The sequence below is a fragment of the Diadema antillarum genome, unplaced genomic scaffold, assembly GCF_040938485.1.
Source record: "Diadema antillarum isolate AM-2024a unplaced genomic scaffold, OU_Dant_1.0 seq00001005_RagTag, whole genome shotgun sequence".
Classification (NCBI taxonomy): domain Eukaryota; kingdom Metazoa; phylum Echinodermata; class Echinoidea; order Diadematoida; family Diadematidae; genus Diadema; species Diadema antillarum.
In genome coordinates this window covers 43,810-69,343 of record NW_027271843.1, presented here as the reverse complement: position 1 = coordinate 69,343, position 25,534 = coordinate 43,810, and the positions used below count along the sequence as shown (strand labels likewise).

Below are 25,534 nucleotides of genomic sequence, written 5' to 3'. Positions count from 1 at the left end.
GTTCGGCTGAACGTATATAAGCGAGTTGTTCTCAGTTATGGCAACCACCTGCTGTCTGTAGAATATAGTTCTGAAACTTCACTGTCATGGCCCAGTGTAGTGCCTTGAACTCTAGCTTATGTGCTGGATAGTGACGCTCACCTTGTTGAAGGCTCCTACTTGGGTAGGCAATCGCCCTATCCTTACCAGCTTCCTGTAGCTCTTGCAAATGATCTTTCACTTCCTTATAGCCTGCAAGGGGAATTCTTTGGTACGGCATACAGAATGAGGTTGTGTCAGTGAGTGATATCTCAGTTTTGATTGTGTGTGTGTGTATGGCCAAAGTCATACGGTCTTGTAGAGAACACATCTTTGTTTTCCAGGAGTAACTTTTCCAAGATCTGCCTCCCTTTCCCAGAAATTCCTGGGTTTGGTAGCTGTAGTCCTGGGATTGGTGTGGCTTAACCAGTCTTGGTAGCACCAGCAATCTCCTTAGCCGCTATCTGGCACTGTTTGTAGCAGTCCAATATTGCTCCGTCAACCAAGTTTGCAACTCCAAGCTTTGCAATTGGGGCATTTGTTGGTGTCACGTGAGTGACTTTTTTTTTTTTCTCTCTGCTACTCTGACACCCAAATAATGGAAATTCAAACTGTTCGTATACAGTTATGTTCGAGTTTAATTTTTCAAATCTTTGCAGCTTTCTCGTTCATAACAATACATTGAGCATAAAATATAATATGAAACAAATCACAAATACATAACTTAGGTTATCTTGGACGACCTGAACTGGTGATCCCCTCAGCTTGGCTCAGTCGTCATCGATGTCCGATACCCTCGTCATCGACCTCGGCACAGTCGCTTGGCTTGTCTCTTGGAAGCACCCCTTGACTTGGCCACTCAGCTAGACGCTACCCTATCGGCGGTCCTTTCAGCTCCTCGGCCTTCACTAGTCCCTGCTACCATGCAGACTCATGCCTTGATCTGCGATGCCCGAGCTCAAACGACGGCGAGCAGGCAAATGGAGATTGAGCTCCGTTCCAAAGTTCGGATCATAACTGTCCGAGTTCAGTTTTATCGGCAGCTGGAGCTCGCATCTCACCGACGTAGAAAACCCCCAGAAGAACGACTGCTGCCTAAGCGGAGATCTATGCTGGATGTCTGATCAAAGTATTTCTCCTCGATCCTCTACATTACTCAGCTTTTTATTAGCTTCCCTAACCATAGATGTTCACACTAAAGTCCCTTACACTCCCATACACTTGCCTTTTCATGCCTTTCCTACACTAAAGAAATCATCCAATCATCATGCTTAAATATAGCCCTATTGAAACTCTACACAATATGTCTAGCCATCGTCTAGACTGCTGTTACATAACATCTTTACTCATGAACTTGCGAACAATAAACTACAACCAACACCCTAGTGACAATGACATAACTGAATCTCGACTGAGCTAGAGAACATTCCTAGCCACCACCTGGATGGGAGCTATTACATAACACCTCTATTCACTCAATTTCTATAGTCTGAATTAATACATAATACTACAAACCGGGCATGCTGTTGCCATGCTATTTCTTTAACTTTTACTTTGTCTCATTTCATGTGAATTTCCAGACAGTTATGTCTCTTGCAGTTTGACCTAGTGGCTTTCTAGGACAACTTTAAAGCTCTAAATCTTTTACAAACTCAAACAGATTCGATTTCACTTCACTGGCAAAATCAAAGATAAATTTCTCTCCTGACAGTTGGCAAGATGACTGTCTTCTCAGTTTGATTCACTACAGCAACAATGATCTTCTGATTCTGCACCATGCACAAACTGGTCTCCACCGTAAGATTGTGGTGTGGGGCGTACTCCTTGACAAGCCCAACCAAGGTCTGGTCTCCCAACAATCTTCGTGGCCTTTGCTGAAATCAAGTGCTGATGTCCAGGGGGTATCATCATTGATCTTCTTTCCACAGAGTGCAGGATCCCCATGGTGCCATCCCTGTCTGCCAGGTCCAACCCACCCTGATTCAATGTCTTTCAGGCCAGAAACCACGCTGGGGAGTCCTGAATCTTGGACATAAAACACCTGCCATGTTCCCTGTCAAGCTTTTCCCTGGAGACGTGTAAAACATTGGTTCCTAATAGGCAGGGCATTTTGTCTTCACCAATTCCACTCGGAACCACCAATGCAGGGATGGACTCGAGCTCTACTCCAAGCTCCAGTACAGTTATATTGATATTCACAATATCCTGATCAGTAAGGAACAGCTTGTCCTGGGTTCCTTGGACTGTGACACTGGCATGGTAGATTTTCCATTTCCTTCAGACTGGATGGGCCTGGACAAAATCTGAGGATATTGTTGTGACATGAGATCCTGTGTAGAGTAGTGTTGGACAAGCCTTATAACTAATTGATACCATAGTACGGTTTGCTGGGCCAATCAGTTCCTTCTTCGGTCCTGGTCCAATGATCAACGCTCTGTCTTCCGATGGGCTAACATGTTCCATTACACCCACAGAGTGCCCTACCTCTGTGGATCTTCTTACATGTTTAAACCCTTATTCTGCTGTGGGCTTTGACGAACTGGACATCTTCTTGCCATGTGTCCTGGCTGGCCACACTTGTATCATGTTCCAACCTATGGGGGTTCCCTACGAGGAGCTGTCTTGTGGTTTTCCAGGCTCCTGACCCGGTTCGCAATATGGCCATGGCCTTCAACCAGATTGCTAACTTAACTCTTTGAATGACATTTCACATGGTCGCATTGGCACCAGCCTGCTCTTAATTGTCTGGTCTCATAGACTGCACGTGAATTGCATGGTCACATGCTCCACAGTTCACTGCTTTCCTTCTAAATGCTTCTAGGGCAGTGGCGTATTCAGCAGGAGACTCATAAGGCACCTGTATTCCGGCATGAAATGCTGCCATGGGAAAAATTGTCAAGGATGACTCACCGTACTCTTCCAGTAGTTCTGTGAAGACAGTCTCCGGAGCTGGGATTTCGCCCTGATGGCAGGTCCCTTGCCCTACCACTCTTATGTCTGACGATGTTACTGAAGGGGATTGCAAGCGTAGTAGAACCTTTCAACTGGAGGAGATGCCTCATGTCTCTCACCCAACCCTCAATCCTGGGGCCCTGCTTATTGTTACCAGAGAAAATAGAAAAATTGTTTAATTGGTACAAAGTTGCTCACTAGACATTGGGTTTGGCTGTGTGTTCTGCCATTGAGTCTAAGCCAGCCATCTGGAGGGGAGTCACCACTGACTGAATTGGACTATATGCTTGTCTCGGAGTTCAGCAAGCATCGAATGCACGCCCTCTGGAGTCAGGAGGTCACATGGTGCTGGGGTGCCCATTGTCCCATTAAAATCCTTTGTTGGATGCTGTGTTGGTTTTCGGACATTTTCCTCAGTACAATTATATGAATATTTGTAAACTGCACCCTTGACAAGACAATCACCAGTCTTCTATAACAATTTAACAAATGTGTCTTCCTTTGCTTAATCTTCCCAGTTTTTGGCACCAAAATTATGTGACGGACCAAAATGTACAAGCTAGTCTTTGTTTCACTTGGGACCTCATACAGGTCAATGAACACTTTAGATGAAGGAGACAAGCTGGTCTTTGTTTCACCTATGACGGTCCAGGCCTAATGCCATAGATACACAAGACAATCCTGTGTGATGGAGGATTTATTGTTCCCCCTCCAGCCTTGACTCTTTTATTGGTTCCTGCCTGTGCAACAGTACATTACAGTATTGATAAATGTGCTGTAGTATAAGGTACTGTGTACAACTCTGCAGGAAACATAGTAATTTCGGCAATATATGATTTCAACATTGAAATATATACATGTGCATGCTTATTCAATAATCAAGATTACCCTGTAAAATGAAATGATTGGGTGAGAGATGAGAAGTTGTTAACAATATTGTTCTTTCACATGTTGATCACCATGCATTGTAATCCTTTGATGTCTTACTTCATCGCAAAATCATGGAAACTTCATTTCTGTTTTCTGGTGCTATATTTTTTTCTGTACTTTGTGTTTTGCAAATAGTAGTTCAAATAAGTTCTTATGGTCGAATAAACATTTTTCTGTGATTTGAGCCCAATATTTTGGTCATAGACCATTGTTTGTATCCATTCAAAAATCTCCGAATCACTTAATTTATACTTTATCCTTAAATTGGCAACAACTTTTTGAAGATGGAAAATAACATTTCTCTTTCGATTGAGCAATTTTTTTATATCTTTATTTTTTTCTCTCTGAATTTGTGCAGATTTTTATGGATTTGAATAGTTCCATCCCGTTTAATCTTTCTCCTGTGAAAATATGCAGTAAAAGTTCAGACACCCAATTCCAAGGATATAATTTCTGGAGCAAAATTACCCCTGGACTTTGTGTCAAAGGGAGATTAGACTTTGGGTTGAGATGAGGATTCAGATTTTAAACTTTTTGCGAGGTAGTTAGAAACCTCTTATGAAATATCAAAGAGCACACAATTTCAAGGGGAATTCAAAGTTTATTTGATGAAAATCGGTTTTGAAATGGCTGGGCCTGAGATATCCAAAAACAAAGTAAATAAAGTGGTCCTAATAAAAGGTGGATTACACCTTCTATTAAGATTTCTGTGCTTTTGGATATCTCAGCCACTTCAAAACCAATTTTCTTCAAATACACTTTGAATTCCTCTTAGAATTGCATGATTTTTGATATTCTATAAGATGTTTCTAATCATCTCACAAAAATGCTGGAAACCTGAAGCCTTATCTCTACTAAAACTATACCATACCTAAAGGGGAAGGCTAGTAACTGATCAGTGGGAATCAGTGGAAATGCTGGGAGATGATTGTTCCAATCCTTATGGGATTCATTCAAGAGTTCATTGTATATCTATTGTGTGAAAATGATTTGCTTCAGAATGGTCTCATATTCAAGTAATGTGCAGTTTAATGCTTCCAGGTTAGTGTCCCTGGTCAGTGACGGAGCATTAATCTGCACATTACTTGAATATGAGACGGTTCTGAAGCAAATCATTTTCACACAACAATAGATATACAATGAACTCTAGAATGAATCCCACAAGGATTGGAACAATCATCTCCCAGCATTTCCACTGATTCCCACTGATCAGTTACTAGCCTCTTCCCCTTTAAGAGCTGATGAGGAGTCAGTGATTGTGTACAGATACATGTTGTACGGTGGTACGTCATTATCTAAAATGTCATTGCAATATCAAAAGAATTAAATTGAAAACAGTGAAAATATGTCATTCCAATGAATGTCATGTACATGTTCACTGGATTCAGACCGTTGAGCTGTCATGCAATATCTGCAGTAACAATATTCAGCTTACATTTTCTTTTGTTTGTGTTCTTCTGCATTTTGTGATGGTTTCCCAAGGTTCAAGTATGTCTTGTCAGTCACAATTCCATACTCTATACATACATCACCATCAAACCATCATAGAATTTGGTTACATGTGTACGAGAGACATTGTGCTGAGGGTGATAATGGTGGATGATGATGATGATGGTGATGTGATGATGACGGTGGTAGTAGTGGTGCTGGTGAGGATGACGGTGATATTGTGACGATGATGGTGATGAAGATGATGATGGTGATGATGGTGATGAAGACGATATTGATGATGATGATGATGATGATGATGGTGGTGGTGATAATGTTGCTGGTGATGTTGGTGATGATGATGATGATGATGATATGGTGATGTTAATGATGGTGATAGTGGTGGTGATGATAGTGGTGATGGTGATGGTGATGTGGTAGTGATGATGGTGGTGATATAGTGATGCTGATGGAGAAATGATGATGACGATGATGCTGGTGATGACGATGGTTGTGATGACAATGATGGTCACGATAATGATGACTTGGAGTAACAGCACCAGCACCATCAGCATGGTGAAAGAGATACTGCAAGTATTCATGCTAGATTTATCAGCCGATGATGGTTGTGTCATTTTTTTACTCGTGCAGACTTACCTATTGTAGTCGAGAGCAAGGGAAATGACTGGCTGTTTCCTATTTCAGTCTTTGTAATAAGTTACCAAGATGAAATGAAGTAATATGTGAAGTGGAACACTGAATTCTGCACGTATGACCCCCAACGATGAAAAAGTAGAACAAAAACAAAAACAAACAAACAAACAACAAAACAAAACAAAACAAAACAAAACAACTAACAAAGTCATTGTGACCCAAATGCGTGAATGCAGTAAAGAGGGATAATGTGTTGCACTGTTAAATATTTTCAGTGGCGATGGTAGGCCTACATGGTGGGGCGCGGAACGCGGTGGGGGGGGGGGGGGAGGAAGGCAGCCCCCCTCCACACACACACACACAACACACATTTATTTGCGTTGAAAACAAATTGTGATAATTCAGCTGACCATGATACCTAAATACCAATGAATATAATACTTCATCAAGTTCCGCTTCGACACGCATCAAATCACAGAAGTTTTCATACCTGTACATGAAAACACAAGAAAAGAAATGGTAGTCTAATACTACATTCGACAGTTGTTAAATGACGGGGGCCATTTTTACATTGTGCCCGTAAAAAAAGACAACAATCAGGAATAGTGTTTAACCCTATTCTTACTGGGCTATTTGAGACCAAGTTTTTACGGGGGGGGGGGGGGTGTCAATTTGATACCCCCCCCCCCCCCCTTCAGATCTCGGCCGCCGATCGCGCGATCGCCGCAAAATTTTGCCTGAAGATAGAGCCGGATGTCAACTACAAGATTACATGGTCATACAAAAGAAAAATATTGGCTTTCTTTTTTAGTAAATTAATTATGCAAATTTACGCATGAAATCATATTTCATCTATAATTCCATTAAAATGACTGAAGGATCCCTAAATTTTTGTGTCAGAGTTCCTCAAGACACATCGAACAATTTTCTTGTAAAAAAAATAGCGAAATCAAAATCAATTTCTTTTGACTTTTATTGTTTTGTTAATTTCTTATGTATCTTATTGTTTTTTTTCGACCTTTTGTTTTCTTTTTTTGTCAAAATTTGTTGCAGGCACTTTTTCAAGCTTATCTACATTAGAATTGATTAATTTCAATGGTTTAAAGTTGAAATAATCTGATTTATATCAATTTAACCAAAAAAAAAACCACAATTTGCATTGGATGTGCACACGATATCATGAATTTGAGCCGTTTTGGGGTTGACATGCATATGCAAAACATTACGTAACTTCAGAACAGTGTACCCGGACGTCGCAAATTTGGTCTCAAAATATGCGGGAGACATCAATGAAAAAAGTCATGAAACGACGCGGCAAAATCTTTGCGCGTTGCGGAATCGTGGCGCGAAATGTCGAGGGGGGGGCAATTTGACCCCCCCCCCCCCAAGTTGGAATAGGGTTAATGTCAGATACATACAAATGCAATGTAGCGATTGTGTAGGGCTTCTCTGTGTCAGCGCTCAAATTATGTGTCTCATGATTACCATTGTCGATTTAGTTTTGCATTGTTATGTTAACGGCGTCACAATTGTCTTCAAGAATACATTATAGAGCTTAAACAGACCTCGAGAATCTTCGAACTCACTAGACCTAAGTAGTCAATAATAAAATGAAACCTGAGTATTCATTCATACTCTGTTCAGTGAGTTTCAAAACTGTGCCGGAATATGTCATTGTCAGAATGTCGGGAGTAATGTGTACCAAATGAAACTAGACAGGATAAGAATGTGTTAATTTTAGACACTTTCATTTGCAACAATACGCATTATTGAATATATATGTGATGTATTTATACGGTATGTATTTATGTGTATACACATGTATATACATAATTGTTTGTTCATTTTCCATCTGAGAAGATGGCTGGATAGCCCATATTCAGCTATGCTAAGCTGGTCTTCCATCGGTCCACTAATGTCTTGGATGTGAGGCGGGACCATTTCACCGGGTTAAACACCCTGCTCTTTACGATGAATGAATGAAGCGGATCTTTTACGTGCATGAGATGTGACTCTGTCACACACGGGACCTCCATTTTATGTCCTATCCGAGGGACAGAGTGTTTTTGCCTCTTGCTAGAGGTGACGATATGATTACACACAATATTGCTCAGTCCAGACTCGGGTTCGAACCCGGGTCGCTTAATTGTGTGTGTGTGTGTGTATGTATGTATGTATGCATATATATATATATATATATATATATATATATATATATATATATATATATATATATATATATTTATATTTATATATATTTATATATGTAGTTCAATATGAAAACTCCGTGAGAGGCGTAGTTTTGACGAATTTTCGCCCATAGGGCTTTGTCAAGTCAATGGCAGATTTTATTTTGAAGCAGATATAAATCAAAATAAAAGATGCGTCGTGAGTCATACGACGCATCTTTTATTTTGATTTATATCTGCTTCAAAATAAAATCTGTCATTGACTTGACAAAGCCATATGGACGAAAATTCGTCAAAACTACGCCTCTCACGGAGTTTTCATATTGAACTACTGTTGTGAATCTATACTTTCTCGGACTCCGAGCAGAAACTAATTGCTGTTATTCATATATATATTATATATATAATTTATATAATGCAAAGAAGCCACAAAGTTGTTTCTTTTTTGTACATGTTATATATCTGTGCCATTTTTTTCCCTTTCCAAACCACAGTCGAGTTCCGCCTCCTTGGAAAAGAACATGGACGGAAATGATAGGGAAATTCACCGAAAGCGAACCGACAATAAAGCCAGTTTCGACGTGAATTGCGGAGTCAAGTGGCATGCTCTTTTTTATTTGCAGTCATTGGTGTGTGTGCAGCTTGAATGGTTAGCAATGTCGCTTTTGAGTTCACTCACAGACGTACCGTGCTTTTCGCAATGACCCTGTTTGTTTTTCGCACCCAAGCAGTTGACAGAATTCCCACGGAATTTCATAGCAACCCAAACATTAACTGCCTTCAGCTTTGTTGATGAGCCTGTGCCCAGTAATGCACTGTTCCATCTACAGCCGGTAGAACATTTTACGCGGAAGTCAGTAGACGAGTACTTTAGTACTTTAACCTGTATAACCCACCCCATATTAGATTATGATCCTAGTAGCAAAGGAATCGATCGAGAGAGCAAAAACTCCACTCATCATTACAGCTTGGATAGTAAAACCTTTCTGTTGGGTAATTCATGTAATAATCATGTAATAACTGCTGCAGAGGTATTTATCCAGTCGTAGAAAATATGGCAGTGTATTTCAATGGAATGGTATTTAGATCACAGGAAGATCTATAGGTGTTGTTGTTTTTTTCCTGAATCTTTTACCATTCAGTTCGTTTTGTCCTCGAGTGTGTAATTTGTTTCTTCTCTCGTTCGAGTATGCCTGTATCATATGTATCGAAGTCAATTTGACTCATTGACTATATTTTACAGTCACATTGCATGGATCATTAGCTCCCCGGAGTATCACCGGTACATGTTCCCAGGAGAAATGCAGGAATGATAATTGTCTCAGGATTAACTGTCTGGCTGTATTGATCAACTCCGTATTTCGATATGAATTGAATAGAGTGCTGGGGTTTTTTTTTTTCTCCGTCATGGTTGGAATTCTTTTATGTCCCGAAATAGATGATAATATACATGATCATGAGTTCATTTGACAGTGAGTGACGAATATATTTCTTTATTAATATACTTTGAACCTTGACATATGTGACGAATGGGAGGGAATGATCGTAAAAGACATTTGCCGAATGGCAAAATTGACAGTAATTTTTGTTCTGGCGATGAAACATTCACTGTGTTATGTACAGTCGTGTCTCTGAGCCAAGTGCAGGCCAGCACGTGCTCATGATAACATACTTCCACCCGTGTTCCGATGACATTGATTTAGGGGCCTATTTATCTTTCGACGGTGATATTTTATTGGTCATGACATTGTCATATTATTCGATAACCCGCTAGAGATTTCGTGTACTAGTATTATCATAAGCCTATACGGACGGAGCGGGGCCATGCACATTTTGCATGAGACGTCATTTCACAGCAGAAGTTGAGCAAAGCGATTATACATGCACTGCGTGAGAACCTCATTTTGACGACTGCCTGTTCGTTGTCGATCTTCTGCCATTCCTCCAATATATTTTTGTCTTACACTCTCCATCTCCCAAGAGACACGTAAACTCATTCGTGCTCGTCTGAGCAGCTTGTGTTTTAAATACTGTAAAACGTGTATATTCGCGGCATGAATTTTTTTTTTTCGAATTGGAGCCGACGGCTTTTTTTCGCGGCATAAGATTTTCGCGAATTGCCACTGGCATTCAGTGCATATATATAGTGTAGACAAGAACTTTCGCGTGTATTTTGATTCGCGAATCCTGGCTCTCGCGTAATTCACGAAATTGAAATGCACGCGAACACAACTTCCTCGTTTTACAGGTTATAAGAGTGGCGATATTACGTAACAACCAACACGCCTGCAATTAATGACATATACGTGTTTGCTGTCATCCACACAGTATGCACTCAATAGCTTGTGATCGAGGCTCACACACGTTGCCATGGCAACATCTGTGAGCCTCGCAGACTTCTTATTTTTCTCCAAAGTATAATTCTGCTCATTAGTACACTAGTGACGAACGTATACACACCTTATCAAGGTTGTTTATCCATATTCCATGGAGTAAACAAAATGAAAAGGACAGTCAACGGAAAGGTTAATGTATACCTCGCACAGACAGTACTACTTAAGAATTCGCGAAGCCGCGAAAAGTGACTGTTTTAATTGTGATTTTAATTCGTCGTCGCAAGCTATTAATTAAGTTTTAATCCTCTCCGCTCGAATATGGCTGTGTTTACCTGTACCCATCAAAACGAGCTCAGCAAATGGAGGTTCAAGTAAAACATCTTCTGTAAACGTGTGTGTGGGTATGCTTGTGCGTGTGTTTTGGGAGTGTGTCTACATTGTCAGAGGTGTAAAAAGAGCACATACGACTTGCTCATTGCAATTATCCATTCTCTGATCTTTGCAGTTCCTTAAAACGACTAGCGTTTTATTCAAATCGATGTTCGACCTCGAATCTAACGTTGACCTTAAATCTAACATTATTCTAAGTCACATGAATTTCAATGGAATATTTTGGGAACATCGATCTATATGTAGCACGTGAATTAGAATGTTAAATAAACTTACACCATGTCTAAATTATGAAGCACCAAATTCAGTGCGTCAGGCTGCCAACGCATGCAATGAAAATTTGTGTCGCTCTATATTTCTATATAAACATAACAATGTACGTTGAGGTAGTCTAACACTTTAATGACGGGGTGTTATGCATTTCCACTCCACGCCTGACAGGTCCCTGGATGAATTAAAGACATCCATCAAACATGTAGGCCTGGATGAACAGAAATGCAGCACGTGCGTTCCCGCCACTCCTACGCGCTCGTACGACAGCCATGCAATCACGATTTATGTCGGTGAGGGAGTGTTTTTTGTGGTTTTTTCCTGCGATCTTCACAATAGTGTCGCGCGGTTTGCATAGCTGATGTGTTACCTGTGTCTGAAACTATTGTGCGAGATTGTCTCATTGCGCTGATAAATGCGGAAATAGACTGTACAGCACGGACGTATAATGCAATTTGTCTCTTATGACTGTGGGTAGAGGAAACGGGAAAGAAGTAATGGTAATTGATTTGTCGAAGACGGAGTGTTTATTGCTAGCTAACTGACCGTGTTGGAGTTACGACTATAAACTTTGCATACTCTTATTAGTTTCACTTTCGCATCGAGTGAGCGTATTTCTGTCCATACGCGTCTGTCTGCTCGATGTTTTTAACCTAGCTGGCTCGGTGGTTACTACTTGTAAAGCCAGCATGGCAGGCGCGGCTGAGGACATCGTGCGTTTCATGGCCAGCAGACGACACCCGCCTCAGCGCCAGCTTTCACAGGTGTCCAAAGTCGGCAGTGGCAGTCCAACCCCAGACTCCGTGGCGAAGAAATTCACAAAATACCTCTCCGAGAGTTCTCTTCTATCCACTCTGGCGACTCAGACAGGTCTAGGTCTGCCATGGGAGGCGCGGGAAGAGGACGTGAAGGAACAGTCGTCTGCTATCTGCAAGGAGTTCATCCATTCCAAGTTAAAGCGATTGGGGTTTTTGGGCGGGAGCGCGAAGAGTGGACTGCGAGCGTCGATGGCGATACGCGGCCAGAAGGCTTCGCCCGTCTGCAGAGAGCTGCAGGTGATCGGGTCGGAGCTCGAGCGCCTCTACCCCAATCTCTTCCGGGACATCACCAAGCAGCTCAACGTCACGATTTCCTCGGAGGCCACCGTCGAGCAAGTCGTGTTCGACATCGGGAACGCCATCTTCAAGTCGGGTATCACGTGGGCGAAGATTGTGGCCTTTTTCGTGGTATCTTCGGCACTGTCCGTTGAGTGTCTTCAGCAAGGAAACGGAATCTTCATACACAGTGTCACGGCGTGGCTCACCCGCTATGTACAGACCAAACTAGTTAAGTGGATCGCCCAGCAAGGAGGATGGGTAAGGATATCAGCTAAAACTAAGGACGTATATTGCATCCACAAGTTAATTGTCCCCTTTAAAGTATTGTTGTTATAACAATGACAACAACAACAATGATAACAGTGATAACGCTAATGCAAATGATAGTAGTATACTATAGTAGTAGTGGTAATGATAATGATAGTAATAATGATAATAATAATAATAATAATAATAATAATAATAATAATAATAATAATCATCGTGATAATAATGATAATAGTAATAGTAATAATAGTAATAAAATGATAATAACAATTGCACTATAGGCCTAGTGATGATGATGATGATGGTGATTGATAATGTCTAAATAATGATAGTGAGAGTAATACAGACGATAATGTAATAATGAAAGTAGAAATATTCACTGTATTACTTATTGATTCAATATTTGTCTTTTACTTAGATATCTCAGCCATTTCAAAACCGATTTTCTTAAAACTACTTATGTAAAATGAAAGAGCGTACCCACGATTAAAAAAAAAAGAATTCAAAGTTTATTTGATGAAAATCGGTTTTGAAATGGCCGAGATATCCAACAACAAAGTGGTCCTACTAAAAGGCGGGATCCATCTTTTATTAGAAAAACTTTGTCTCTGGATATCTCGGCCATTTCAAAACCGTTCATCCAATAAGCTTTGAATTTCTCTAAAGAGTTTTACTTTCTTTCATATTTTCATAAAAGTGTTTTCTAAAAAAAAAGCCCTAAAGCCCCATCTCAACCAAAATACACCATCCCTTTAAGTCTCTCAGCTTTGTCAACGCTTGTTTTCCTGATCAATATAGTGAAGGCAAGCCGTGGATATAATAACCTTGGTGCTCGAGTGGTTTTTGTAAGCGTCGTTTTCTCACTGTTCTGAAGATGACGATGATTATTATTTATATTCTAACATTGTTGTCACCGTTATCACTGTTAAATCGTTTTTATTTACCGTTACTCCTTCACAACATACATGATAGGCGCTATCCTTAGCATCTACAATTATATCAGTCGACATTGATATAATTATTATAACTAAATTGAATTGATGAAATTGCACTTTTTTTATGAGGACTGCAGTACGAATGATATTGTAATCTCTGTGAGGGAAATGTTTCATCACGATGATGAAAAATTGTATGATAGCTGTCGCTTTCCCTCTCCCTGTCTTTTCTTTCTCTTCTTCTATCTTTCCTCTCCCCTCTTTTCTCTTTCTCTCGTTGCATCTTTCCCTCTCTCGTTGTATCTTTCTCTTCTCTCTCTTATCTTTCGCCTCTTTCTCCTATTTTTTCTCTTTCTCTCCTATTTTTCTCTTTCTCTCTTATATCTTTCCCTATATCTATCTTTTCTCTCATATCTTTCTCCTTCTCGTTCTCTCCTATCTCTCTCTTCTATTCTGTCTTATATTTCCCTCTCTATATATCTTTCTCTTCCTCTCTCCCATACTCTCTCTTCTCTCCCCTATCTTTCCCTTCCTCTCTCTCTCTCTCTCTCTCTATCTGTCTTCTGTCTTTATCTCCTTCTATCTTCCCCTCTCTCTCCTCATCACGCCCCTTTCTCTCCGCCCTCCGCTCCGATGTTTACCACCACCTGTAAAATACGAACTCTACTGGTATATCGTACAGAATTACTGACTTCTTTCAGTGTTGTCGCACATAAGTGGCAAAATCTGTAGATAAGAGGCACTTATCCTTTCGCGATCTCATGGGGAAAAGGTATTACTCTGTCTTTGCGCTTGATGTGCAGAAGAACAATAATGTTAAAAAAAAGAAAGCAACAAACAAACTCCTTCAGATCAATGAAAAACACTAAATGCAGGCGACGGATTTTTATGTGGTAGGCGTATTTGTATTTGTGTTGATGTCGGTGCAGTTTTCAAATGCTTACCGCAATTTCACGGCGCTTTTGTATAGTATAGATGTCTGCGATGTAAGTGCAAATGTGATACATGTTATACATGTATATTTATATGTATTTATGTATTTGTAATATTTATATATAGTCATACACTTATGTAGTTCAAACACGGCTGTGTCTAATTTGTAGTGCATAGGGAATGAATCATATGTCATGTTAAATATGCTGGCATGGACCAATGTGATGTATAATGAACCAACACAGAAGAAGAAAAAGAGTTTGGCACTGTTTGATGATGCTGCGATTAACACGCCTTGTCAAATTTGTGAGAAGACGCCAGAGTCACCAGCCGGAAACTAATCAGGCTTATTTTAGTTTCTCAAATTATCAAACAATATATATATATATATATATATATATATATATATATATATATATATGTATATATATATACTATTATTGGTGAAGGACTATATTCAAATGATGCAAATACGCATAATACATACACTAAACGTGTATATAAAGATACATTATATGTATAATATAATGTTATACATGTGTATAATCCGATTATATTATACTTGAAATATATGAAGTGTTTCAATTATATCACAAACACAATTTATGATGTTGTCAACCTTCCCCCTTATTATACTTTGCTTCACATGGCTCTCGTATTTTCTGTTTCTGGACCATGTTAAACATAAATTATTCAATTCAGATTTATATACAGAGTACTCAAATTATCATATTACTCTTGAAATATCTAATGATGTTATCATGATCATAAAGAGCCAGACATTGTTTTATAATGAAATAATCTAAAGCAATGTTTAAAATGATATATAGTGTTTTGACAATGACCCCTCTGACGTTTTCGGATTTTAAATTGAGCGTTGTTGGCCCGACGGAGATAACTACATAACATGAATGGATTCCTCAGATTGAAAATTTAATGCAACGATGAAAAGTGTGGATGGATGTATGTATCGAATATGTAGTAGATGTGTGTTGGGGTGTGGGGCGGGTTGAGGAGAGAAGGGGAGGGGTGGGGAAGGATATCTGTAGAGCCTGCTATATAAGAGGGAGGATCTCGTCTTCCCTCGATATAAAATATCATTTTCATTTTGGTCACGCTCTTGCAGACTGTATCACCAGAGATGGGCTGTACCATGCCTCGATTCTCTGTTTACCCAAACGCAAACTGTCTGGAATTTGATAATGGTCGGAATTCTTCACAGTTCGTGAACCTGTTCTCACCGTTTAACCTCCGTTGTCACGGTTAGTGACACGTAAGAGGGCTGGGGTAGAACTACATTGTTGAACTGAAGTTCCCAAGAGAGGAAAGAATAATGTCATATTAATTCATCGCATTGTTCAGACCATCATACCCCCAGCTTATAGAGATGCAAATGAGATTTCACGCTTTGATTTTGTTGACTGCGCCAGCAAAACTGTGCTCTCTTCTCATACGAAGATGACCCAGAAAAACTGGTGGCCTTATTACAGCTACATATCGGTCGAAGAGATAAGATCGTTGCATTTGTATTGCAGTGTTGTATTATTTGTCTGTCATTGTCCTGCGCTTTCAAGGGTCGGCCAGTATTAAGGTGAACGGGAGGTAACATAGCTCAGTTGGTATTATAATGCAGTAGCCATCGTGAGGTTCCGAGTTCAACGCCAGAGTTAGAGGGGAAAACCCCAAAATATTCTGACCCGTGTATATATAGGACAGTCAAAGTTTAAATCTCATGTGGGAAAGAGTCAAAATTGATGCATGCGTTCGAAAGATCCCTTCTTCACTTTCCACAAAGACACAATACAATCTCATTCCGTACTCTCATCCATATAGGCCTATAAAGTTGTTGTTGTTTTTTTCTACTGCCACTACCAAAAGGAGCCTGCTCAGAGAGATAGTGTTCTCTTTAAAGTGTGGATGGGGAGCTGCATTGCATGGCACTTTTTTCCCATACTGGTAGAGAGGAAGAAGTCAATAGGGTCAGGGAATTTGCCTTTTTGACGGGTTTCGTATACTTCGATGAGAACTTGTTGCAATCATGCAGTGTTTCGGACTTGCACTGAAAGAATTTTAACGTATCTTGCTTGCCAACCGCTTTATAACAGCCAAAGACGTTTAGTATTCAACAGCTGTGTCATGAATTCCACTCAACTCTCTATATATACGCTTTTAAGCAAGAATCAATATTACATTCGTATAATGCACTTATCATGATGGTATGAATGAATACAAGATCACAATACGTGCGCTCAGATAAGAGCAAACCTTGACTGGATAACACCTCCGGAAACACGACTCCTGGCCAAACGTGATACGTCTGCTATTAGACTTTGAACGTGGAAAGAAATTTGATCATCAAGAACAGGAGTTATACTTATCACGTTTTTAAGCGAGTTCTGTGAAAGTCTGAATCTCTTCACAGTGAAAAGCAGCCTTCTGTATATTATGATAAAATCACGCATTAAAAAGGAAATAACCTTTGACGTGAGAAAACATGATACGATATGATTTTTCATGCTGGGCCAAATAATTTCCAAAAATAGAATCATTGTCAATGGCTACACCATGTCCGGTATCACCAATAGAAGTTAGTTTTTCCAGGTAAGCCCCAAGAACCTCTCGTGTAGGTCGCGTTGACGGTCTACATTATAGTACAGTGCACTCTCACTTTATTCCGGGATAAAAATCTTAACAAAGGAAACGTAAAATATTATACAGTGTATAATTATAAATCCATGTACCGGAACCTATAGATATAACTAGGGGTCTCGGGCAATTACCCCTGGGCAATTACACCGAACCCTTCCCCTAGCCCTTACCCTAATCCTAATCCTGAACCCAATCCTAACCCTAACCCAAACTCCTAACCCTAATCTTTACTCTAACCTTACCACTAACCAGTATTTAGCCGGGGGTAATTGCCCTCTGGGGGTAATTGCAGGATACGAAGGGAAAAACACAAATTCACATAGCTTACAAGAAACATAATAAGGAGAGCAAAATAGTAGCTAATGCAATCATCAAATCTCAATCATACTGGATAGTGAACACCACTATAATTTGGCAGAAATGAAATTTACACAGTAAAGGAGACAAAAGGGCGAGGAAAGATAAAGAGATAGAGAGAGAGTAGTGTGTGAGTGTGCGTGTGTGTGAGAGAGACAGACAGACAGACAGACAGACCGACAGAGAGATGACGAAATCTTAAAAACAGTGATGCCCTGACATTTTACTTCAATATAAAGTTTTCTTCATCCTTTTTGTGAAAAGCACACACTGATGCACTCCCTCGTGCGTATATCATATTTAGAAAAATGTACAAGTATATTGCTCCTTTTATTTGCATGTAATAACGGAAACCACCCGTGTCTTCAACTTCAAAGGGCACCAAGTTCTATAGCGGCTAATGCAGAAGGATTAATTCAAACCACATTGTCATTACTGCTGCTCGGGTTCATCACCAGTGTCTTCTTTTTATGATATAATTATTGCTTTCTTGGTAGTAGTATAGTAACAGTAGGGAAAAAAAAAAGAAGAAAGAGGGGGAGGAGGAGAAGAAGAACTTAGTAGTAGTAGTAGTAGTAGTAGTAGTAGTAGTAGCAGTAGTAGCACAGTGTAGTAGTAGTAGTAGTAGTAGTAGTAGTAGTAGTAGTAGTAGTAGTAGTAGTAATGATAATACTGACGATGATGATAATGATGATGATGATGATTACAAGCATTATCATTGAATTATCATCATCATACCACAGCGACTCACCGTAATCAAGATATGAAATATGTGGTATACGATCAGGAAAAATAACATTGTACCCCTGAATTTGCCAGCATTCCATGCCAAGCCCAATTTTGTACTCCAGTTTGATGGAGGCCTATCGTAGCCGAGACCAGAGAGGTAAAACCCCAGGGATGCTGCTCTTATCCGCCACACCCTTGTGCCCTACGGTGACCTGCCTCGACATTCTCACAGCATGGACCTTCCCTGCACTTCGGGATCAAAATTCAATACTTGCAGACCTGTGTGCTGCGAACGACACGAGTGCTCCCGAACCCCTAGCTGTTACTTAAAGGGATGGTATAGTTTTTGTTGAGATGGAGGATTCAGATGTTAAAGGACAAGTTCACCTTCATAAACATAAGGATTGAGAGAATCTAGCAATATTAGAAGAACACATCATTGAAAGTTTGAGGAAAATCGGACAATCCGTTCAAAAGTTATGAATTTTTGAAGTTTTTGTGCAGTAACCGCTGGATGAGAAGACTACTGCAGTGTATGAATAACTTAGATGTCACATGCGTACAACAATATAAGGAAAATATAAAGAGAATTTCACAAAATTTCATCTTTTGAAAAAAGTACACATTCCCCTGACTCGTTACCGACATAAAGTTATGGGTAATATTATTTCCCGTGCCTTTAGAAAGAGGCAAGTCAAGTGTTCTTTTATTATGCGAAAAAAGTGAATATATGTTGAATTTTCTTTACATTTTCTTTATACTGTTGTACGCATATGACTCACAAGGTGTAGTAGTCTCCTCGTCCAGCGGTTCCAACACAAAAATTTTAAAAATTCATAACTTTTGCATCGATTGTCCAATTTTCCTCAAACTTTCACTGATGTGTTCTACTAATATTGTTGCATTCTCTCAATCCTTATGTTTATGAAGGTGAACTTGTCCTTTAACATTTTGCGAGATAATTAGAAACTACTTACGAAATGATACACAGCATACAATTCTAAGAGGAATTCAAAGTTTTTGATGAAAATCGGTTTCGATATGGCTGTGGAATCCAAAAACAATGTGAAACAAAGTGGTCCTTACAATAGGTGGACGCCACCTTTTGTTAGGATTTCTTTGTTTTTGGATATCTTCACCATTTCAAAACCAATTTTCATCAAATGAACTGGAATTCCTCTTAGAATGTTATTGTATGTTCTTTAATATTTCATGAGAGGTTTGTTCTCACCAAAAAAAAAAAAGGTTGGAAACCTGAAGCCCCGTCTCAATTCGTTCACCTGGATAGAGAGACATACAAGAGCATGACAGGTCGGAAGGGGTGGAGTGTGGTGGTGGTAGTGCATGGGGGAGAGGGTGTGGCTGGTAGATTTTTTTTTTTTTGGGGGGGGATGTTGTTGTTGTTGTTGTTGTTGTTGTTGTTGTTGTTGTTGTTGTTGTTGTTGTTGTTGTTGTTGTTTCTCTCGTCTTGCGAAGATGATTGAAGATGTTTATCGCCGAATACGTATGCGTTGCTATAGTCTATACTTGAGATGAAAATCATGCAGAGTTTGTATTTCTGCATGCATTCAGGAACGTTATGAGTTTTAGGCTCATCTCTGTACGTTTATCTATCATTAAATTTCTTTTTTTTTCTCTCAGTTTATTTGTTGTTGTTGTTGTTGTTTTCATGGGAGGGTGAAAGACGGCTTCTTTGTTAGTGAAATCTGAGGCATGGGACAGGATGTACTATGAACCAGTCCCGAGTAATAGGCCTATATGTATACTAGTACCGTTTGGTTGTAGTAATGATAGAACATGCAAGAGAAGCAACATCAGTAGCGATAGTAATAGTATGAGAAATGCAGCTATATACGTCAAGTCGCAGTGATGTAGTGATAAATGTATAGGTAAGTCGTACATTTTGTCTGCGAATGATATCTGAGTAACATGAAATGGATGTAGGTATTCAAACTGTACTTTCTCAAGTAACGAGATTATAGCTCTCTAACTGGTAGGAGCTATACTTATTGAGTATGGAATGTAAATCGAAACCGAGAAAAAAAAAATATAAGCTGAAAGGAGATAATTAGAAATGCAGACCAACGGAAAGAAAAAATCGATTATGGAAGATAAAAAAAGACCCAAGTGTAACTGAGATAATGAGAATAAACAGAGAGGAGAATATGAAACTTTGTCACTTTTCTTAGATCGAGAGAGTATAGCGCAATACCGAGGCGCTCTCCTTTACGGGCGAGTGTCTACCTAGCGTCTTTATACAAAGGGCGGGAAAACAAACACCATGTCGATCATCCAGCTGTCTGACTTCCGCGCGTATGAATAAACAGAGCACAGGGAGTTATATCCCAAATGAAACCAATTCGAAGGAGCTTGTGTGTTTGAAGCGCCTTGATGAAACACAACCGCTGTACATGGTTTTATTTTCCTCGTCCCGCCTGCTCACTTTCTTTCTTTCTCTCCTTTTTTTTTCTCTTCCTATATACTCTTTCTGTTTCTTTCATGCTGAGAAGTCTCGCGAGCAAGTTACATTTCTGCAGTAGTTCTGAAAAGAGAAATGCTTAGGCCTATGAATGACGCCAACCATTCCACTGCTATTGATTTAATGTTATTTTAGAGAGATTTTATGCGGAATTCCGGATCATTCAAAGGTTATGAGCTGGGGGAAAAAATCTCAGTAGCTGCTGGCATAAGAAGAAATGGAATGACGGGCATATCTGAGAAAAACACCGTACAAGGATATGTTCGATCATTATGTGAGATATTTTGTATGATGTGTGTGTGTGTGCGTGTGTGTGTGTGTGTGTGCGTGTGCATGTGTGTGTGCGCGAGCGCGGTTGTATTTCTCTGTCACAAGAGACACAAAGAGATTATGCCATACGGATTAAGATGTCACAGAAATGGTGACAATTTCTGACTGCACTGTAAGCAAAATTTACAGCTGGTCAAACGCTGCTTTCCATACATTTTACTATACGCCTAGTGACAGTAACCTGAAGACTATGCCTTGTGTTGAATATTCTTTTCCCTGCCGTGTTCCTGCCTTCCCAAAATTTGTCATGTTTACTGTCGCCGTAAAGCAAACCTCATCACTAAAGCTTGTGGGTCCCCCCCCCCCCATTTCCCGCCCACTCTTCCGTGGCTTGTTCCGCTCTATAACTCATACATTTTGTGTACGGACGTACGTATTTCAATTGAACATGATAATGTTTTATATAACATTGTCAGACGATAATGCTAAGCTGCATTGTTTATAGAGCAGCGGCGCAGAGTTTAATGGTGATGCGTGGTCCAAGTTTTCAGGGTTTGGAATAGGATGGTGTTTATGATTCTCCCACGTTACTGTTCAAACGCTTCAGGCAAAGAACATGGACAGCCGACACATCAAATTAACAATAATTGTAATAGAAATGCTACTGATAGTAATATAATGATATAAACTTTCTATGAAATGAAATGCGAAACTGTTTACTACATACTCGCTTGGCTTTCGCGCGTTTTTTATCAATTAGACAATAATGCCCATTTTGTTTTATACAAAGTGACATAAACATCTTGGAGCTAGCTCGCTTCGCCTCCCGCATTTTTTATGACTGTATAAGGTTAGTCCATTGTATCATGCACAATACACTATAATTTGCTAGAAATCCCGTCCCTCTTAGTACTGGTATTTGCATATATATATATATATATATATATATATATATATATATATATTTATATGAATACATTAATGAATATGATACATATTCATATGTAAATATAAACATATTAATATATATCATTATTGTGCATAATCTTATGTATGTATATTATTTCATGAATGTGTTTGTGGTCGTATGTAAGTTGTATAATGTGTATGTACGTAATATATACGATAATATCGTGATATATACCTGTATTATATAATATGAGAGGGACAGACAGACAGACGCAGAGAGAGAGAGAGAGAGAGAGAATTAAGGCAGTATACATATAAATGTTATTCTCTCATATTTCTCTCTCCCCCTTCTCCGTCTCTTCCTCTCCCCACCACGTGCTATAGTATTCCTCTCTTTGGGCTGCATGCTCAGTCTTCACCAGCAATATCATGTTTCAGTTTCATTTTTCATTTGACAAAGTGCCATCGATATTTGTCAAACACCACACTCTAACGAAATATATACATGTCGTATAGAGCAGCTTTGTTTATTCACCTGTAACAAGCTCTCCCGTGAACAAGTTTGAGTCAACACCAATGTGGCTCGATCAACAGCAAGAATACACACTTCTGTGTGGATTGTCTGTATCATGTTTGATAAGACATGTAAGATGAAAAAAAAACAGAGGAAGCAACGCGCAACGGATATTGTTAAACATTATCCTTGAAAATGTTTGGGTGGGAGAGGCATGAAGCAAGTCAGGCCACACGATTTAATGATGAAGATGATGCGAGCATGCGCAGTTGATGGGCATAATGGCTGATATGTCGCAGAGCTGTCGCTATGACGGGCCATGAGTGACAATAGAAAAGTCAATTAACGTGGAGCAAAGACTGCGCTATAAATTCTTCACGCTAAAGCAATAAAGATACCACCTAGACTTATTCCTGTCAGAATAAAATGTGTAGTGCGACGCAAGTGCAGTTGTAGTCTGAAGACCAATCACCAATATTTTCACTTTTTAGCGCCCATCGTCTCTGACATTCAATGCGATACAGTCTTCGATTCTGCTGTTTATATGAATATACAAAGCCATTGCTTTTTAGATAGTTAATTGAGTTTATTTGAAATATCGCGCTTATATGACGTTGTAATGTTTTGTTTGCAAGCTAGGTTTATGTAGTCAGTCTGATTATTATCATTCAGTCTGTGTATTTTGGAAACGCTTAGAGTGGAAGTTAGGTTCATTCATTTGTAAATCTGAATCTTGATATGAAGAGTTTGTTCGCAAAAACCGATAAGTCCATATTTGCCAAATGGAGATATTTGCGATTAAAGGTCAAGAAAAATAAAGAGAATAATAAGAAAATTTTTGCTTCTTTTGAACATAACTTCAAAAATGTACCTTTATGTAGTGACCAATATATCATTTGAAAGGTATTATTTTGTACTTTATGACAGAGACCGATACTTCAAAATCTTCAAAAATGGACTTATCGCTTTTTGCGAACAAACTCTTCATATAGCCTTCAGTTCCATCATCCAAAATTCCCTCTGGACATGTTAAATTCAGTTCAATTCAAATGTACTTTATTTCCATCTAACAAAGGTAATACTTATTACAAAGTATATATCTGACAAATTATATTGTTTAACAATGTGTAAGAAATATACATGTCGTAAAGTTTAATACGCGAATGATCTACAAAATGAATATGATAATGCCGGGAAAAACAGTGTATGCTTTGCAATGGTGACAAAAATTGAATGAATTAGCGGTGAACAAAACTGGTCTATATAGGCTTATACTGAAATTTTGGGCTCAAATCATGCGACATTGCAGCTCTGGACATGACTTGAAATTCGCGCAGTGTGATTTTATGAAAGAGAAGAACAAACTCATTCCATTCCATTGTCGGCAGTAATTCTCTTCTAACCAATTATACTAGTACACACATTCATCATTATTCCTGGTCCTTCGAACTACCCTCGCTTCAAGGATGTTAGGTGGTCTTACCTGTTATTGTGTCTTTAGTTAGGTCTTGTATACTAATAATGTCCTTTGACTCCTTCCGCCTTCTCCAAGACTAATGCCCAGAGGATCACATTGCAGTTCGAAGATTGGGGAGAGAAAAGAATAGTTGTTCTTCGGTTCAAGAGTCGAGAGAGAAGTCTCGCAATATTGCGCATTGCACAAAATAAAAACAAAACAAAACAAACAATGTGACAAACCAGATTTTTTTTTGGTTTATTTATTCTGCCGCTGGAAGTAGATCAGCTTGATTCTGTCAGCTCTACAAATTACATACATACACAAAACAGCCACTACTTTTCATGTGAATTATGTGTTGGATATACATTGATATATAATTCGTCTGTATAATCAAATATAATAGCGATACATAATGAAAAATTGTGTTTGAGAGGTGGGAACCACCTCCCTGCATTAATAACGTTATACAATAAACCTGTATAACGGGTGTATCTTATTGACATACAAATGCATTATCAACCTTTATGATCATGAACACAATTGGATTAAAATCTGTGTATTATCGTACGCATTGTTCGTCTCATGTGCTTCATTCGTACATTACATTATACTTCATGACTTGTACTTCTCATACAAATTTTTTTTGTTGAAACAATAATTCAATATCATTTATTAAATACATATGCTTTATTACATTCATTACCTTTTTTGATGGAAATAAAGTAATTGAATTGAATTGAATTGATATGGAATATAGTATGCATTGGCCGATATAATAATTTTGATGAGATGCTCTACACCTTTACTAAAATTCATCAAAGAAGTATGATTATTTACAATCTTCCCTGTCGAGAGAAGCTACATGCTGTTGTCAAACTTGTGAGAGTTTGACCAGCAAAAAAAAAAAAAAGCTCTCAAAATATAGGCCATAAGTCACTTTCGCTAGAAAGGCAAATCAATGAGGACAGCATGTTGCCGTTGTTATAATTATGGAATGTCATTAGTGGTCCCTCAAATTACCGACGATTTGTATTTGTGAATTAATGATCAGTTTCATGCTTTTACAGCTTACTTTCCACACGAATATGAAGACCTTTCTGTCAGCATAATGGTGACGAATGTTCTGTGTCTATTTTGTCGTATCTTTTGCAGGTGGATCTCCTGCGCACATTCAAGCGAAAGAGGCGAGACAACAGCGGCTACTGGGCCATGACTCTGGGCGGTGTTCTCTTCGGGTTGGCCCTGATACTAATAGCCGCGAGAATGTCATTCCAGTCTCCCTGGACCATGGTTAAAGATCCGCATCAGTGAAAGACATTTTGCAAAGAAAATCGAGATAAAATGACATTTTGATTATCGTGAAAATCATATACAGAGCGCCACCATCATCACGCCGTATAACGGAAGATTGTATACTCTCTTAATTTCTAGGATTTATTTTTAAGTCCTAAGGATTTATTTCTTTAAGTCCTAGCGGACTGTAAATACAGACAAAACCTTAGGACTTAAAAGTAAGTCTTAGCTAGGATTTAAAAATTTAAGTCTATGTTCGACTTAAATTTCAAGTCTATAGGATTTATTTTTTAAGTCTTATTAGATTACATTTAAATCTTTCTTAGACTTGTTTTTAGAATAAATCCAGCTTGGATTTAAACGACGAAAGACTTATTTTAAGCGACGAAAGACTTATTTTAAGCCTTCCTTGGATTTATTTCAAATAAATCCATCATGGATTTAAACTCAGACTACTGAAAATGACAGCCAATTGA

The 25,534-nt window shown here is 39.0% G+C and overlaps 1 protein-coding gene across 1 annotated transcript; it reads left to right on the top strand.

Annotated features, from left to right (window-relative positions):
• Positions 1-11,541: 11,541 nt before the first annotated feature.
• On the top strand, positions 11,542-25,135 carry LOC139742567 (bcl-2-related ovarian killer protein homolog B-like). Its single transcript, XM_071653099.1, has 2 exons — positions 11,542-12,522; positions 24,918-25,135. The coding sequence occupies exons 1-2, from the start codon at positions 11,857-11,859 to the stop codon at positions 25,074-25,076; spliced, it is 825 nt and encodes a 274-aa protein (XP_071509200.1). The 5' UTR covers positions 11,542-11,856; the 3' UTR covers positions 25,077-25,135.
• The last annotated feature ends 399 nt before the right edge of the window (positions 25,136-25,534 follow it).

Excerpts from the sequence above, each read along its gene's own strand:
- LOC139742567 (XM_071653099.1), top strand. The coding sequence starts at position 11,857 with ATGGCAGGCGCGGCTGAGGACATCGTGCGTTTCATGGCCAGCAGACGA. Across the intron at positions 12,523-24,917 it reads TCGCCCAGCAAGGAGGATGG|GTGGATCTCCTGCGCACATT; the intron begins GTAAGGATATCA and ends TATCTTTTGCAG.